Genomic DNA, 18892 nt, shown 5'->3' with positions numbered 1-18892 from the left:
TTCCAGCATCCGCAGTATTTTGCTTGTGTATTCATTTTTAATCTTTAGTTGATTGCCAGGATTCACGAGTTAATGTATCGCATCACCTTTTTTAAATAACAAGTGATTAAGTGCAAATTATAAGTACCCTGTGCAAATCTTAATCTTCAAAGATCCCGAATGGAATATCCTTTTTTCAACGTAACTCTGGAGCTCCCGCAGAAAAAGGTGTACTTGTTCTCGATGTAGTTGGTTTGCTAGGCCAGAGGCTAACTAAATGACTTATGCTAGGCTGCAGGCATTAGCATCTGACACCAATTATTTGTGGGGAAGTAGGCCATGACCAAATCCATCATCAGACAGCAGTTAGCTGACAGCGAGCATGAACTGCGGGGAGGGAGCATTTCATGAATGGAAGGGCCTGTTCTGAGCCATGCTCGGAAAGTTCTGCAGTTAAAGGAGCAAATGTCAAAAAAAATAAATCTGCTCCCTCATTTGGAGAACCGAGAGAGGAATCTACCATTCGCTAAAGTTAACTTGAAATAGATGCTGCCAAAAGAGATGATTTTCTCCAGGCTCTTCTGGGTGCTGAGAGACAGTGGATTGAGATAATTATTTAAATCCAGCATTGAAGAGAACTAAAGATCCAGTGTGGCTTCGAGAGTGCAGCCCTCATTCTACCACAACCAGTCGTTAAGATGGGGGCATTAAATAGGCACTTGGCACTAAACTGCCAAATGAAGAAAATAATAAACAGAAAAACGAAAAAAAAGTGTAAATCTTAGAATTCTGAAATAAGCAGTGGGCTGGTAATATCGAGCGGGTTAGTCAGCATCTGACTGCGATGGGACAGGAGATCTTTCTTTGAAACTGAGAAAGGAGTTCCTTAGCCTGCCTTTCAGTTCCTAATGTCCCACTATATATTTCGAGCACGTTCTGATCATATTAAAGAACATAATGTTGAGAAAAGCAGATATCCTGTGGAGGTAAATTTAAAACAGTAACATAAACAGGGATCAGAAAATATTGACAGATGAATAAATCAAAGTTCGATATTATCCATGTGAGTGGGCTTTATTTGGCTATTCACTGCTCCAGTCACACCAACAATAGACAGGGAAGGGTAAATGGCAGTTCTTAGAAAGACAAATGTTGCCAACGCTCACGACTTAGTCAAGTGCCTACATATAGATTGGGCTAACCAAACTGGTAGCAAAACTGTGGCGGTGGATTTCCTGGAGTGTGTAAGGGGTGGTTTTCTAGACCAATATGTCGAGGAACCAACTAGGGGGGAGGTCATCTTAGACTGGGTGCTGTGTAATGAGAGAGGATTAATTAGCAATCTCGTTGTGCGAGGCCCCTTGGGAAAGAATGACCATAATATGATAGAATTCTTCATTAAGATGGAGAATGACACAGTTAATTCAGAGACTAGGATCCTAAACTTAAAGAAAGGTAACTTTGATGGTATGAGACATGAATTGGCTAGGATAGACTGGCGAATGATACTTAAAGGGTTGATGGTAGATAGGCAATGGCAGACATTTAAAGATCACATGGATGAACTACAACATAGAAACATAGAAAATAGGTGCAGAAATAGGCCATTCGTCCCTTCGAGCCTGCACCACCATTCAATATGTTCATGGCTCATCATGCATTTCAGTATCCCATTCCTGCTTTCGCTCCATACCCCTTGATCCCTTTAGCCGTGAGGGCCACATCAAACTCCCTTTTGAATATATCCAACGAACTGGCCCCAACAACTTTCTGTAGTAGAGAATTCCACATGCCCACAACTCTCTGAGTGAAGAAGTTTCTTCTCATCTCGGTCCTAAATGGCTTACCCCTTATCCTTAGACTATGACCCCTGATTCTGGACTTCCCCAACATCGGGAACATTCTTCCTGCATCGAACCTTAACAGTCCCATCAGAATTTTATATGTTTCTATGAGATCCCCTCTCATTCTTCTAAATTCCATTGAATACAAGCCTAGTCGATGCAGTCTTTCTTTATCTGTCAGTCCTGTCATCCCGGGAATCAGTCTATTGAACCTTCGCTGCACTCCCTCAATAGCAAGAATGTCCTTCCTCAGATTAAGGGACCAAAACTGTACACAATATTCAAGGTGTGGCCTTACCAAGGCCCCGTACAACTGCAGCAAGACCTCCCTGCTCCTATACTCGAATCCTCTCGCTATGAAGGCCAACATGCCATTTGCTTTCTTTACTGCCTGCTGCACCTGTATGCCAACTTTCAATGTCTGATGTACCATGACACCCAGGTCTCGTTGCACCTCCCTCTTTATCAATCTGTCACCATTCAGATAATAATCAGCCCTCCTGTTTTTACCACCAAAGTGGATAACCTCACATTTATCCACATTATATCGCAACTGCCATGTATTTGCCCCCTCACCTAACCTGTCCAAATCACCCTTCAGCCTCTTAGCATCCTCCTAACAGCTCGCACTGCCACCCAGCTTAGTGTCATCTGCAAACTTGGAGATATTACATTCAATTCCTTCGTCTAAATCATTAATGTAAATAGCTGGGGTCCCAGCACTGAACCTTGCGGTATTCCACTAGTCACTGCCTGCCATTCTGAAAAGGACCCGTTTATTCCTACTCTCTGCTTCCTGTCTGCCAACCAGTTCTCTATCCACGTCAGTACATTACACTCAATACCATGTGCTTTAATTTTGCACAATAAGGTCTTATGTGGGAAAGGCTTTGTCAAAGGCCTTTTGAAAGTCTAAATACACCACATCCACTGGCTCCTCCTTGTCCACTCTACTGGTTACATCTTCAAAAAATTCTGGAAGATTTGTCAAGCATGATTTCCTTTCATAAATCCATGCTGGCTTGGACCGATCCTGTCACTGCTTTCCAAGTGCGCTGCTATTACATCTTTAATAATTGATTCCAACATTTTCCCCACCACTGATGTCAGGCTAACCAGTCTATAATTCCCTGTTTTCTCTCTCCCTCCTTTTTTTAAAAAAAAGTGGGGTTACATTAGCTACCCTCCAGTCCATAGGAACTGATCCAGAGTCTAGAGAATGTTGGAAAATGACCACCAATGCATCCACTATTTCGAGGGCCACTTCCTTATGTACTCTGGGATGCAAACCATCAGGCCCTGGGGATTTATCGGCCTTCAATCCCATCAATTTCCCTAACAAAATTTGCTGACTAATAAGAATTTCCTTTAGTTCCTCCTTCTCGCTAGACCCTCGTTCCCCTAGTATTTCCGGAAGGTTATTTGTGTCTTCCTTCATGAAGACACAACCAAAGTATTTGTTCTGCTATTTCTTTGTTCCCCATTATGACTTCACCTGATTCTGACTGTAAGGGACCTACATTTGTCTTCACTAATCTTTTTCTCTTCACATATCTGTAGAAGCTTTTGCAGTCTGTTTTTATATTCCCTGCAAGCTTACTCTCATATTCTATTTTCCCCTTCCTAATCAAACCTTTTGTCCTCCTCTGATGAATTCTATATTTCTCCCCGTCCTCAGATTTGCTGCTTTTTTTTGGCCAATTTATATGCCTTTTCCTTGGATTTAACACTATCACTAAATTCCCTTGTAAACCACGGTTGAGCCACCCTCCCCGTTTTATTTTTACGCCAGACAGGGATGGACAATTGTTGAAGTTCATCCATGTGGTCTTTAAATGTCTGCCATTGCCTATCCACCGACAACCCTTTAAGTATCACTCGCCAGTCTATCCTAGCCAATTCACGCCTCATACCATCGAAGTTACCTTTCTTTAAGTTCAGGACTCTAGTCTCTGTATTAACTGTGTCACTCTGCATCTTAATGAAGAATTCTACCATAGTATGGTCACTCTTCCCCAAGGAAACTCGCAAAATAAGATTGCTAATTAACCCTCTCTCATTACACAACACCCAGTCTAGGATGGCCAGCTCTCTAATTGGTTCCTCGACATAATTGGTCTAGAAAACCATCCATTATACACTCCAGGAAATCCTCCTCCACAATATTGCTACCAGTTTGGTTAGCCCAATCTACATGTAAATTAAAGTCATCCATGATAACTGCTGTACCTTTATTGCACGCATTCCTAATTTCCTGTTTGATGCCATCCCCAACCTCACTACTACTGTTTGGTGGTCTGAACACAATTCCCACTAGCGTTTTCTGCCCTTTGGTGTTCCGCAGCTCTCCCCATACAGATCCCACCTCATCCACACTCATGTCCTTCCTTAATATTGCATTAATCTCCTCTTTAACCAGCAATGCTACCCCACCTCCTTTTCCTTTCTTTCGATCTTTCCTGAATATTAAATACTCTTGGATGTTGAGTTCCCAGCCTTAGTCATCCTGGAGTCATATCTCCGTAATCCCAATTACATCATATCCGTTTACCGCTATCTGCACAGTTAATTCATCCACCTTATTACAAATGTTCCTCGCATTGAGACACAGAGCCTTCAGGCTTGTTTTTTTAACACACTTTGTCCTTTTAGAATTAAGCTGTAATGTGGCCCTTTTTGATCTTTGTCTTTTATTTTTCTGCCCTCCACTTTTACTTTTCTCTTTTCTAGCTTTTGCTTCTGACCTCATTTTACTTCCCTTTGTCTCCCTGCATAGGTTCTTATCCCCTGTCCTATTCGTTTAAATCCTCCACAACAGCAGAAGCAAACACTCCCCCTAGGACATCGGTTCCAGTCCTGCCCAGGTGCAGACAGTCCGATTTGTACTGGTCCCACTTCACCCAGAATCGGTTCCAATGTCCCAGGAATTAGAATCCCTCCCTCTTGCAGCATTCCTCAAGCCACATATTCATCTTAGCTTTCTATGCTGACTAGCACGTAGCACTGGTAGCAATCCTGAGATTACTACCTTTGAGGTCCTACTTTTTAATTTAACTCCTAGCTCCCTAAATTCAGCTTGTAGGACCTCATCCCGCTTTTTACCTATATCGTTGGAACCTATATGCACCACGACAACTGGCTGTTTGCCCTCCCCTTCCAGAATGGCCGGCAGCCCCTCCGAGACATCCTTGACCCTTGCACCAGGGAGGCAACATACCATCCTGGAGTCTCGTTTGCAGCCTCAGAAACGCCCATCTATTCCCCTTACAAAAGAATCCCCTACCACTATAGCTCTCCCACTCTTTTTCCTGCCCTCCTGCGCAGCAGAGCCATCCATGGTGCCATGAACTTGGCTGCTGCTACCTTCCCCTGATGAGCCATCTCCCCCAACAGTGTCCAAAGTGGTATATTTGTTTTGAAGGGAGATAACCGCAGGGGACTCCTGCACTACCTTCCTACTACTGCTCTTCCTGATGGTCACCCATTCCCTATCTGCCTTTGAACCCTTTATCTGCGATATGATCAACTCACTAAACGTGCTATCCACGATATCCTCAGCATCGCGGATGCTCCAGAGTGAATCCACCCACAGCTCCAGTGCCGCAATGCGGTCTGTCAGGAGCTGCAGCTGGACACGCTTCCCGCACACATAGTCATCAGGGACACTGGAATTGTACAGCCCTGTCTGGCGTAAAAATAAAACGGGGACGGTTGCTCAACTGTGGCTAACATGGGAAATTAAGGATAAATCCAAGGAAGAGGCATAGAAATTGGCCAGAAAAAGCTGCAAACCTGAGGATTGGGAGAAATTTGGAATTCAGCAGAGGAGGACTAAGGATTTAATTAGGAGGGGGAAAATAGAGCATGAGAGTAAGTTTGCAAGGAACATAAAAACTGACTGCAAAAGCTTCTATAGATATGAGAAGAGAAAAAGAGTAGTGAAGACTAATGTAGGTTCCTTGCAGTCAGAATAAGGTGAATTCTTAATGGGGAACAAGGAAATGGCAGACCAATTGAACAACTACTTTGGTTGTGTCTTCACGAAGGAAGACACAAATAACCTTCCGAAAATACTAGGGAAAATACAGGGGACCGAGGGTCTAGCGCGAAGGAGGAACTGAGGGAAATCCTTATTAGTCAGGAAATGGTGTTAGGGAATTTGATGGGATTGAAGGCCGATAAATCCCCAGAGCCTGATAGTTTGCATCTCAGAGTACTTAAGTAAGTAGCCCTAGAAATAATAGATGCATTGATGGTCATTTTCCAACATTCCATGGACTCTGGATCAGTTCCTATGGACTGGAGGGTAGCTAATGTAACCCCACTTTTTAAAAAAGGGAGAGAGAAAACAAGGAATTATGGACCAGTTAGCCCGACATCGGTAGTGGGGAAAATGCTGGAATCAATTATTAAAGATGTAATAGCAGCGCATTTGGAAAGCAGTGACAGGATTGGTCCAAGTCAGCATGGATTTATGAAAAGAAAATCATGCTTGACAAATCTTCAAGAATTTTTTTGAGCATGTAACTAGTAGAGTGGATAAGGGAGAACCAGTGGATGTGGTGTATTTGGACTTTCAAAAGGCTTTTGACAAGAGATTAGTGTGCAAAATTAAAGCACATTGTATTGGGGGTAATGTATTGACATGGATAGAGAACTGGTTGGCAGACAGGAAGCAGAGAGTCGGAATAAACGGGTCCATTTCAGAATGGCAGGCAGTGACTAGTGGGATATTGCAAGGTTCAGTGCTGGGACAATATATATTAATGATTTAGACGAAGGAATTGAATGTAATATCTCCAAGTTTGCAGATGACACTAAGCTGGGTGGCAGTGTGAGCTGTGAGGAGGATGCTAAGAGGCTGAAGGGTGACTTGGACAGGTTAGATGAGTGGGCAAATGCATGGCAGATGCAGTATAATGTGGATAAGTGTGAGGTTATCCACTTTGGTGGCAAAAACAGGAAGGCAGATTGTTATCTGAATGGTGACAGATTAGTAAAAGGGGAGGTGCAATGAGATCTGGGTGTTATGGTACTTCGAAAGTAAGCATGCAGGTACAGCAGGCAGTAAAGAAAGCAAATGGCATGCTGGCCTTCATAGCGAGAGGATTTGAGTATAGGAGCAGGGAGGTCTTGCTGCAGTTGTACAGGACCTTGGTGAGACCACAGCTTGAGTATTGTGTGGAGTTTTGATCTCCTAATCTGAGGAAGGACATTCTTGTTATTGAGGGAAGGTTCACCAGACTGAACATATGAAGGAAGACTGGATCGACTAGGCTTATATTCACTAGAATTTAGAATGAGAGGGAATCTCATAGAAGCATTTAAAATTCTGATGGGATTGGACAGGTTAGATGCAGGAAAAATATTTCCGATGTTGGGGAAGTCCAGAACCAGGGGTCACAGTCTAAGGATAAAGGGTAAGCAATCTAGGATCGCAATGAGGAGAAACTTCTTCAGTCAGAGAATTGTGAACTTATGGAATTCTCTACCACAGAAAGTTGTTGAGGCCAGTTTGTTGGATATATTCAAAAGGGAGTTAGATGTGGCCCTTATGGCTAAAGGGATCAAGGGGTATGGAGAGAAAGCAAGAATGGGGTACTGAAGTTGCATGATCAGCCATGATCATATTGAATGGTGATGCAGGCTCGAAGGGCCGAATGGCCTACTCCTTCACTTATTTTCTACGTTTACGCAGTTTTAATTCTGTATTATTAAGAGGGACGACAATTCTCTGTTCCTTTCTCTTCTTCCTAACCGAATTACAGACATCTTCTCCAGGAGATTGCATGACTGCTGGGGAGTGGGAGAGAGTTGGGGGGCGGGGAGGTGGTTGTGGGAAGCGAGGGAGGTGGGGTGCAGACTGTTGGTAACGGTGTGTACAAGTTGCACTATGAGGAATGGGACAGTCTCGATGGGCCTGCTGGTCTTTTCCTGTTCCTTTTTAGGAAATCAGTAGTGCAAAGTCAACAAATCCTTAATGAAAATACGAGCATTGTCAATGTTAGAAAGGCAAATTTTACATAAAATATGCCAAATATTTGCGCACAGGTCACACGACAAAGTGTGATTTTTCTCGTTTTAAGAGCTTTGCTGTTCCAGTACTTATTTTTTTTGGCGTTTGATGTGCTCTCTCTGATACATTAAGAAGGTTTCACGGAGAAAGTCAGGATCAGAATGGGGGGAGGGAACAGCTGGTCTCCCACTTTCCCCAAACTGGTATTATTTCAATCAGGGAGTATTTGCTTTCAATTGACAATTACAAATGAGCCTGCATTATCCCCTGGCCCTCATAAATAATGCACATTCAAAGGACTGATCCGTCAGGTCTCTGTGCAAAGTTTTTATTCAGAGGAAAATATCCTACGTTACATCCTTGCCAACTTCCTACAGAATTTCAATGGGTTCTTGGAACACTTCCCATACAATTCTTCCAAACAAATCTTGCAGGACCTCAGTTTGTTAAATAGGACAATTCTGAGAGACTGTTGTATTTTAGATTTACATTAATGGGCTACAAGTCCAACGTGCATGTGGACCTGTGACAGGAATGAGTTAATTAGTAAAATTATTTTTTTTAAAGCTGCAATTAGTTTTCATTTAACAGTCTGTGCCATGCCACAGAAGCACTGAACTGAATCTGGCACCGCTGTGTAATCTGCATGAGAATTTCATACACTCAAAGTCGGAAAAGGTGGGGATACCGTTTGGCCTGTTTTCAGGCTCGAAATAGGCGGCACGCTGGAAGTCCGCACCAGGCGCCCAAGGCTCGCTCAAATTGGCTGTCGGGCCTTGTCAGCATATTGACGGCATGCTGCAGACTCCAATAAGGCATCTAGAGGCAGCTCGCCGGTTGCTCGAGGGTGAAGTTGGGGCAGGATGTTTCTCTGACAGCGGCCCGCGGGTAGGTCTTGGGAAGGGGTACGTGGCGATCACGGCACGATTTTGGATGGGGTTCCGATGCAAGGGGAGGGGTGGGAGGTATCGGGAGGGAGTGAGGTGATCGGGGGGAGGGGGTGGGTGATGATCAGGGTGGTGGGGGGGAGTGATCGGGGAGTGGGGTGATCGTGAGGGGGTGAGGACATGAGACAGGGTGATGTGATCGGGGCGGGGGTGGCAATTGGGAGGGGAGGGAATTGGGGGGGGGGCGGCGGGTAGAATCTAAGCGGAGGTCGACAACAGTCTTTGGGACAGCTGATCTGTCTTGGCTAAGTTATGGTTGATTTCAATGACTGGAGTCAGTACAACAAAGATAGGCCCAATTCATTATCATTTGTTACATTTCAAGGTGTTTCTGCGGTACAGAATCATTTGTTTCACTGCTGCCATGTCTCCATTTTATAGTGGTCATTTGGCCTCCCTTTTCCCCAGTGGCCTATTGGGGCAGACAATGGCATATCTATCTAACCTTTATAGTTTAATTGTGAGGCTGAGGAGATCGATCTCTATCTCCTGGTGGTCTCAAGGCAATGTGCATCCATGTCAGGCACCAGGTCAGGTGATCTGAATTTTAGACCTTCTGGGGTGAAATGATTGAATCGACCCATTAAAACAAACCCATTTAAAACAAAATGGGTTACCGTCCTCCCCAAAATAGTTACTATTGTCACACAGCATGATTTCAACCCCTCTGAAGGTAGAAGGTCCAGACGCTCATTCCTAATAAATAGTGGGACACTATTAACCTCCAACTTTGACAAATATACCTGTCTCAAGTATTCAGCAGTACGGAAATCTAATGTACTGCTAACACAACAGAATATGCATTTCTCAAAACTACTGTAAATACTAATATTTACAGCTAAAAGAGCAGGAAAACTGCACTGAAGGGATATGAATGCAAAGATATAAATCCCTCCACGGGTCAGCATTAAGCTCATTGAGCTGAGCCACTGGATTGGTGCTTAAACAAAGAGGTTTTTTTTAATACACCTTTACACATCCCATCAATCTTTTTAACATTCTGCGAGGTAGTGAGCATTTCTGTTGTTCGAAAACAAACACCTACTGTTCTACTTTCAGAATAAAAATTTCATGAAATAATAATTAAAGTGCAATAGCTTTTCATCCCCTGAGCTACAGCCTCTTGTCATTTTTATTCATCATTCTATTTTTTTTTTAAATAAGTGCAGACGTCAGAGCAGAAAAACAGTTTTTTGTGACCCAAGGACATATATTCAACAGACACTGTATATTCAAGAGTAATTTGTGAGAGGCAGACATACCTGTCGAGGAGGGAGATTGCCACCATCAATGCCTTCCATTTCAATGGCAAAGAGCATTCTTTCATATGTTGAATTAGCTGCTCTCCCCTATGGCTTCAGTAAGGCATCTATAACTGACCATATAAGGGGTTTCACCCCTACTGCTGTCCAGTGGCCCCAACTAGAAAGGGCCCATGTATAGCTGCTCTTTTGTATCGGTCTTTATGGTAGAAGACAATAAAAACATCCCAAGATGATATAATCAATGGGCTATAGGGAGGGACGATACAATCACTATCACTAAAGAAGTAGTACTCGGTAAAATAATGGGACTAAAGGCGGAAAAGTCCCAGGGACCTGATAGCTTACATCCCAGGGTCTTAAAAGAAGTGACTGCAGAGATAGTGGAAGCATTGGTTGTAATCTACCAAAATTCCTTGGATTCTGGGGAGGTCCCAGCGGATTGGAAAACCGCAAATGTAACGCCACTATTTAAAAAAAGGAGGCAAACAGCGAGCAGGAAACTATAGACCGGTTAGCCTAACATCTGTCATTGGGAAAATGCTGGAGTCCATTATTAAGGAAGCAGTAGCATTTGAAAAAGCATAATTCAATCAAGCAGAGTCAGCATGATTGTATGAAAGGGAAATCATGTTTGACAAATTTGCTGGAGTTCTTTGATGATGTAACGAGCAGGGTGGATAAGGGGGAACCAGTGGATGTGGTATATTTGGATTTCCAGAAGGCATTCGATAAGGTGCCACATAAAAGGTTACTGCACAAGATAAAAGTTCACGGGGTTGGGGGTAATATATTAGCTTGGTAGAGGATTGTTTAGCCAACAGAAAACAGGGAGAGTTGGGATAAATGGCTCATGTTCCGGTTGGAAAACAGTAACTAGTGGGGTGCCACAGGGATTGGTGCTGAGGCCTCAATTATTTACAATCTATATAAATGACTTGGATGAAGGGACCAAGTGTATTGAAGCCAAGTGTGCTGATGATACAAAGATGGGTGGGAAAGCAAATTGTGAGGAGAACACAAAAAATCTGCAAAGGGATAAACACGCTAAGTAAGTGGGCAAACATTTGGCAGATGGAGTATAATGTGGGAAAATGTGAGGTTATCCACTTTGTAATCGAAAAGCAAATTATAATTTAAATGGAGAAAAATTGCAAAGTGCTGCAGTACAGAGGGACCTGGGGGTCCTTGTGCATGAAATACAAAAAAGTTAATATGCAGGTACAGCAAGTAATCAGGAAAGCAAATTAAAGGTTGGCCTTTATTGCAAGGGGGATAGACTATAAAAGCAGAGAAGTCCTGCTACAACTGTACAGGGTATTGGTGAGGCCACATCTAGAGTATTGCGTCCAGTTTTGGTCTCTGTATTTAAGGAAGGATATACTTGCATTGGAGGCTGTTCAAAGAAGGTTCACTCGGTTGATTCCGGAGATGAGGGGGTTGACTTATGAAAATAAGTTGAGTAGGTTGGGCCTCTACTCATTGGAATTCAGAAGAATGAGAGGTGATCTTATCGATGCATATAAGATAGTGAGGGGACTCGACAAGGTGGATGCAGAGAGGATATTTCCACTCTTAGGAGAAACTAAAGCTAAGGGGCATTGTCTCAGAATAAGGGGCCGCCCATTTAAAACTGAGATGAGGAGGAATTTCTTCTCTCAGAGGGTTGTAAATCTATGGAATTCTCTGCCCCAGAGAGCTGTGGAGGCTGGGGCCTTGAATATATTTAAGGCAGAGATAGAGAGATTTTTCTTATGGCGAACGGGCAGGGAAGTGGAGCTGAGTCCATGATCAGATCAGCCATGATCTTATTGAATGGCGGAGCAGGCTCGAGGGGCCAAATGGCCTACTCTTATTTCTTATAGATGTTGAGAGGGAATAGATTAGCCTAAAATGTGTTGCACTCACACTCCAACATATTCTACTGATGCTTATTTTCTACACTCGCACAAGGAGCAACAGCAACTTGCATTTATATAGCACCTTCAACGTAGTAAAACATCCCAAGATGCTTCACAGGAGTGCTAGCAGACAAAGTTTGACACCGAGCCACATAAAGAGACAGGTGACCAAAAGCCTGGTCAAAGAGATAGGTTTTAAGGAGCGTCTTAAATGAAGAGAGAGAGGTTGAGAGGCGGAGAGGTTTAGGGAGGGAATTCCAAAGCTTAGGGTCGAGGCAGCTGAAGCGAGGGCCGGCCAATGGTGGAGCGACGGGAATCGGTGATGCGCATCAGACCAGAATTGGAGGAATGCAGAGATCCTCTCATTGGAGTTCAGAAGAATGAGAGGCGATCTTATCGAAGCATATAAGATAGTGAGGGGGCTCGACAAGATGGATGCAGAGAGGATATTTCCACTCTTAATGCAGAGAATGCAGAGGAATGCCGTAGGGCTGGAGGCAGCTGCAGAGATAGCGAGGGACGAGGCCATAGAGAGATCTGAACATTAGCATGAGAACTTTAAATTGGAAGTGAAGCCGGACCGGGAGCCAATGTAGGTCAGCGAGCACAGGGGCGATTGGTGAATGGGGCTTGGTGCGAGTTAGGACACGAGCAGTAGAGTTTTGGACAAGCTGAAGTTTGCAGAGGGTGGATGGATTAAAGAGATTGAAAGAACAAACTTGCACTGATCCAGCACCTTTTCACGACCTCAGGACATCCCAAAGCACTTGGGGCGCTTCCAGCTTTGTTTCGTGCTCTTTCGGCATACACTGACTGAACCTACCCTGGAAAAGCTGTTGCTTTTCAGAGCCCATTTATGTACAGCACAAGAGGTGGAATCATCGAAATCACAGCAGAGAAAAGGCCAATGAACCCGCCTGCCTGTCCCAGTACTAACTTTTCAAGTGGAGCTAGCTGGACTAATGCCATTTCTCTCCTGCCTTTCCCTGTATCCATTTATTTGTTCTTCATTTTTTAAATACTCATCCAATTAACTTAGAAAATAACCTGTCGTATCTGCCTCAATAGCCACTCCCGGAAAAGCATTCCACATTCTATTTGGTAACATTTCCTCTCACTTGCTCCTTCAATTTTCTAATAATTAGAGTGTCAGCTGTGGCTCAGTGGGTAGCACCCTAGCCTCTAAGTCAGGAGGTTGTGGGTTCACATCCCACTCCAGGAACTTGAACACACAAATCGAGGCTAACACTCCCAGTGCAGTGCTGAGGGAGTGCTGCACTGCCGGTGATGCCGTCTTTCAGATGAGATGTTAAACCGAGGCCCTGTCTGCTCTCTCAGGTGGATGTTAATGATCCCATGGCACTATTTTAAAGAAGAGCAGGGGAGCTTTACCTGGTGTCCTGGCCAACATTTATCTCTCAATCAAAAAAACAGATTATTTGGTCATTATCACATTGCTGTTTGTGGGAGTTTGCTGTGTACAAATTGGCTGCCGTGTTTCCCAAATTACAACAGTGACTACATTCTAAAAGTACTTCATTGGCTGTAAAGTGCTTTGAGGTGTCCAGTGGTCATGAAAGACGCTATATAAATCTAAGTCTTTCTTTCTTTTAATGATAACCTTCAGTGCATGCCCCCTTATATTAAAAACAGAAAATGCTGGAAAGAACATAGAACATAAGAATTAGGAGCAGGAGTAGGCCATTCGGCCCCTCGAGCTTGCTCCGCTATTCAATAAGATCATGGCTGATCTTCTATCTCAATTCCACTTTCCTGCACCATCCCATATCCCTTGATTCCCTTAATATTCAAAAATCTATCGATCTCTGTCTTGAATATACTCAGAAGACTGATTCTTCACAGCCTTCTGGGGTAGAGAATTCCGAGGATTCATCACTCTCTGAGTGACCGACCCTTTATTCTGAGACTGTGTCCCCTGGTTCTAAACTCCCCAGACAGCCGAGAAGAGAAAAGCTGTTTTAATGTTTGCAGCAGGGACCACTCATCAGATTTCAATAAAAGATCTATACCCAAAACATTAAACTGCCCTTCCTTTCCCCAGACGACCTGTGGCGTATTTCCAAACGTTTCTATTTTTTTTGTTGTTTTTTTGAATCAAACACTATTTCTGTCTAAAATGCTCTGTGGTAGCAAAGGGCCGTCCCCTGCACTGTTCATTGTGGTGGTGTTAACTGTGACAAGGCACCGAGGACATTAAGGAAGCACTTTTATCCTGAAGGAGTGTCACTAACTGTGGCTGGAACTTACTCATGGCTGATGGCACACTGCTGTGTGAGGAACTTGACCTTCGGAGACCCAACGGTATTGTTGGCCCACATTTTCACCGGGGTCGTGAGCTGTTGTCAGGTCCTCACTTAAACTAAAAGCCAGATTCAGTCCCTTTTACCCAGTGGCTCTCTGACCTCCTCCATGAGGAGTTGTGACGATGATTACTGGAGAACAATTACTCGAGAACAGGGAGAGATTATACGGAAAAAGGCAGGAATGCTGGCCTAGACTTTCCTACTGGCGATATTAGCGGAAGGCATCTCTGCTCCATTAAGCAAGGAATTAGCACGTTTGAAATGAGTTCCACTAAAACAGGGGCCAAAGGAACATTCTGCAAATGCATTAAGTGTTTCTCTACTAGTAACAACAGTCAGTTCTAGGCTACAAGCTTTAATCATTCTGATTTTTATAAATAATGATTTATTACAGATAGTCTTTCAGTGCAGGTTTTGTGGTGTATCGATCAAATGGAACAAATTCATCCTGAATTAAGTAAATACTTTTTGTTAAAAAAAAATGTAGCCAGGGTGCTAAGAGAGTTCAAACAAGAGGTTATGGGATTGTCTTCTTCAGTGAATTCTTCGGTTTATTATTGTTCCAAATTGCCCTGAAGTATTGATGGAAGATCTTGAAAAGCACTATCAAGTTACCCAGAGGACACGGCTGAGATCTACTGACTTAAAAAAAAAAATAGAAAACGGGTGTAACTATGAATTCACGCAAGTGCTTATGCGCACATCATCCTTACGAGTGGACCTGAAATAAGAACCCGTTTCTAAATATCAGATTAGAGCTTTATCATTAAAACAGGCCAATCCTGTTGTCACTAAGGTTTAGGTCAATCAAATGATTGGGAAAAAAACTTTAAAAAACGGAACTGTTTCCTTGTGACTAGGATCTGCCTGTTTGTACCACTGGTAACAGGAATGTATGAGTCGAGAGTCACCCATTCTCTCTTTGCCATTTTGTTGAGGTAAAGAGCTAATTATTTGAATGAGTTTGTAGTCTGCCTCCCTAAATTCAGACCCAAAGCCTCCGTGTGAAGGTAATCAAGCTGATTTCATACATCATTGGCTAGACCAAGATGGTGCGCCAGTGTGAGTTAAGGTATATGAGGGCTGGCTGTTGGCACTGATATTTCACTAAACTACAACTGTGCATCAAAACTCCTCACATTCCTAATGTACTTTTGACTGCTTAAGATTCTCCCTGACCAGTTATTGATTGATTGATTGATTCATTCATTCATTCATAGGCAGTCCCGCGGAATCGAGGAAGGCTTGCTTTCACTCCTAAAGTGAGTCCTTTGGTGGCTGAACAGTCCAATACGAGAGCCACAGACCCTGTCAAAGGTGGGACAGTCATTCATCGGGGGAAGGGGGTTGCGGGTGTGGACCTGTAATGTTCCCACTCCACTCCTGACTGTTCAAGATGCCCCCGAATCATTGATCGACCCCTTATGTCCCCACTCTACTCCTGACTGCTCAAGATGCCCCCCAACTATTGACAGACCCCTCACGACCCAATCTACTCCTGACTGCTAAGGTGCCCTCCCCAGTTATTGATAGACCCCTCATGTTCTCGCTCTACTCCTGCTGCTCAAGGTGCCCCCCCAATCATTGATAGACCCCTCATGTCCTCGCTCTACTCCTGGTAGCTGAAGGTGCCCCCCAATCATTGATAGACCCCTCATGTTCTCGTTCTACTCCTGCTGCTCAAGGTGCCCCCCCAATCATTGATAGACCCCTCATGTTCTCGCTCTACTCCTGCTGCTCAAGGTGCCCCCCCAATCATTGATAGACCCCTCATGTTCTCGCTCTACTCCTGGTAGCTGAAGGTGCCCCCCAATCATTGATAGACCCCTCATGTTCTCGTTCTACTCCTGGTAGCTGAAGGTGCCCCCCAATCATTGATAGACCCCTCATGTTCTCGCTCTACTCCTGGTAGCTGAAGGTGCCCCCCAATCATTGATAGACCCCTCATGTTCTCACTCTACTCCTGACTGCTGGAGATTTCCTCCCAGCTGATAACTTACAGTGCACTTGTGTGGTTTCTCCCCGGTGTGTCGTCGCATGTGCACCACCAGCATGTATTGCGCCTTGAACGGCTTCTGTTCCCGTGAGCAGTCCCGCCACCGGCAAACAAACTCCTTCTTCTCACCATGGATGTGCTCGTTGTTAATGTGCTGTGGAAGGAAACAGACAGAAGATGGCTATGAAGGCACTTCAGTAAGAACAAAATCATCAGGTTTAATAACAAGATCTCTGCACAAAACAAAAAGGGCGGTAAAGCCAATTTTATTTTGAAACACTTTGCATCTTGCATTGTTGAACAATATGATTTTTAGCCACTAAAATATTCAGGTTAATTAGTCCATTGCAGTACAGTCAATTAGATCTTTGAAAATCTTCCTTTCAGCCAATAGAGGGTGCTAAATTTCACCTCAGCATTTAGCCAAGGCCTCCTCTCCCATTTGTATTCCAGAAACCCTTGCTGGCAAATCTGCATGTCTGGACATTGGAGCAGGATCAGGCTTGGCTTTGACTTCCCTCCACGGTTAAATGGCTTGAGAACACTCACGACCGAAGTTCATGCATGAAAAATGGCGACTTGGGCAAAGCAAGGTCTCAAAAATCAACCATCACCCCTGGAGCTAAGCCCCAACAAGAGTTAGTCCCTTTGCAGAGGAGGAGGAAAATGGGGAGAAAGACAGAAAGGACACAAAATGATCCTTCAAGTTCAGAAACTAGTGAGTGCCGGAGCTTACAATCGCTGAGCCTGGCAAATCAAGATCAAAACTCTTTCACAATTTTGAAAAGTGAAGGAGGACTTAAATGGAAGAGGAAAAAAAACTCAGCCAATATTTAATACTGAGAAATAGTAATATCAGAGGTAAGGATCTAAATGGCTCAAATGCTTGTGGAAAAATAAATCTGCTGCAGAGAGAGAAAAATGAAATGGGTTTCCGTACATGTGCTGTAATATTTATCTGCCATGAGGTTAACTGACTATGGCCAGCTCCCTCCAATAGTCCGTGTACGCTAACGGCTGTTCTGATAGGGCCACCATACATACATAGACTGAAACCAAAACCCAAATCGTTTTGCCTTTTTTTTCCTTAACCCGACATTACTTCAGCTTAGTTATGACAGGTGCTGGGCAGAAACTGGAGCAACAAATTCCCTGGTATGCAAAAAAAAGCCTGTACAGACCTACAGCATATTTGAATTAGCTTAATTAATTTTGATGAGTACATGTCAGGGGGAGGAGGATGGGAGGAGGAAAGCTCACATCTGTAGACTTCCTGCACTGAAGGAGTGTGGTCCTAGCAATGGCTTGAAAGTCTCTGCAGGCGAATGCCTCACATCTCAGCAGACTGACACACAAGTTGGTAATGGGAAACACATGCTGATTTTGCTTTGCTTCACTACATCTCTGGTATTCAAGCAGACGCTGGTCTTTAGAAAACAAGTAGGCCGAATGAAGGCATGTCATCTATTAGCTGAACTCCACAATAAAATGCACCTGCTGTCAACAGCTTAAGCCCTTGGCAGGGAAAAAAGAAGGGGCTTTTGATGAATACGGGCCCTGGGAATGGTGGTCATTAATTAGAGATCATAATTTTTTCCACTGTTCTTGCATTGTGAGCGGACAAATCTACCCACTCCCACCCACCCACACAAACCTCTTCTTTTCCCTCAAGTATCCTGCTATTACTTTGCCCTTTACATCTGTCTCCACTTTCTGACTAAATAATATGTAAACAATTGACTTACTGCAAACAAATGCAATTTAGATTAATTGGCCTTTAATTAGTGTCAATTGAAGCCTAGACTGGGATTAATCATCATATGTGAAGGAGGGTCAGGTTTGGTGAAAACCTCCAGCCCAGCGGGTGCAGAGCGCATCGTCCGCATTTGTTACTCCTTTCGCACTGTGATGGAAATAAAAAGAACCTGCATTGACATAGCACCCCCTCAGGACATCCCAAAGCACTTCGCAACCAATGAAGTGCTTTTTTTTTGGAGTGTAGTCGCTGTTGTAATGTATGGAAATGCGATGCCAATAGGTGCACAGCAAGCTCCCACAAACACAATGACCAGATGGTCTATTTTTGGGTTAGAGCTCAGGCAGAGTGCAAATGGAGACGACCGACGAGCACTGCTTTCCCAGCTTGGCCCATGGGAGGAAAATAAAGGACGGAGGCCCGTGCTTTGCACTGCCCCAATGTATTTTATCTGTCAAAATCAACGTTATCTGGTCATTATCACATTGCTGTTTGTGGGAGCTTGCTGTGTGCAAATTTTCTGCTGCGTTTCCTACATTACAATAGTGACTACACTCCAAAAGTACTTCATTGGCTGTAAAGTGCTTCGAGACGTCCTGTGGTCATGAAAGGTGCTATATAAATCCAAGCCTTTCTTCTTTCTTTCTTTCTCTTGGAGTTCACAAGCATGCGGGTCCAGCCGGCCAGCCAGACTTTTACGTTGCTGGCGGAGGCAAGGGTGCCATGTTACAGAAGTAAAACCATCATGATATGGTTTCCCTACTGGAGAAGAAGCCATAAGCAGAACCCCTATTATATCAGAGGTCATGGCGCATGACACAATGTTCCAGCAACTTACTTACACAGACGAGTTTTACTATCGGGTCA

General features: G+C 43.9%; 1 protein-coding gene across 3 annotated transcripts in view; it reads right to left on the bottom strand.

Annotated features, from left to right (window-relative positions):
• gli2a (GLI family zinc finger 2a) overlaps window positions 1-18892 on the bottom strand; it is a 431013-nt gene that overhangs the window by 36888 nt on the left and 375233 nt on the right. For all 3 annotated transcript variants that reach the window (XM_070875288.1, XM_070875289.1, XM_070875290.1), the window contains one exon: window positions 16274-16423. In XM_070875288.1, the coding sequence (XP_070731389.1) occupies window positions 16274-16423 (150 nt within the window). The remainder of the gene's footprint in view (window positions 1-16273; window positions 16424-18892) is intronic.

The sequence above is a fragment of the Pristiophorus japonicus genome, chromosome 3 (genome assembly GCF_044704955.1).
Source record: "Pristiophorus japonicus isolate sPriJap1 chromosome 3, sPriJap1.hap1, whole genome shotgun sequence".
Classification (NCBI taxonomy): Eukaryota; Metazoa; Chordata; class Chondrichthyes; family Pristiophoridae; genus Pristiophorus; species Pristiophorus japonicus.
This window is presented reverse-complemented; position numbering and strand designations above follow the sequence as displayed.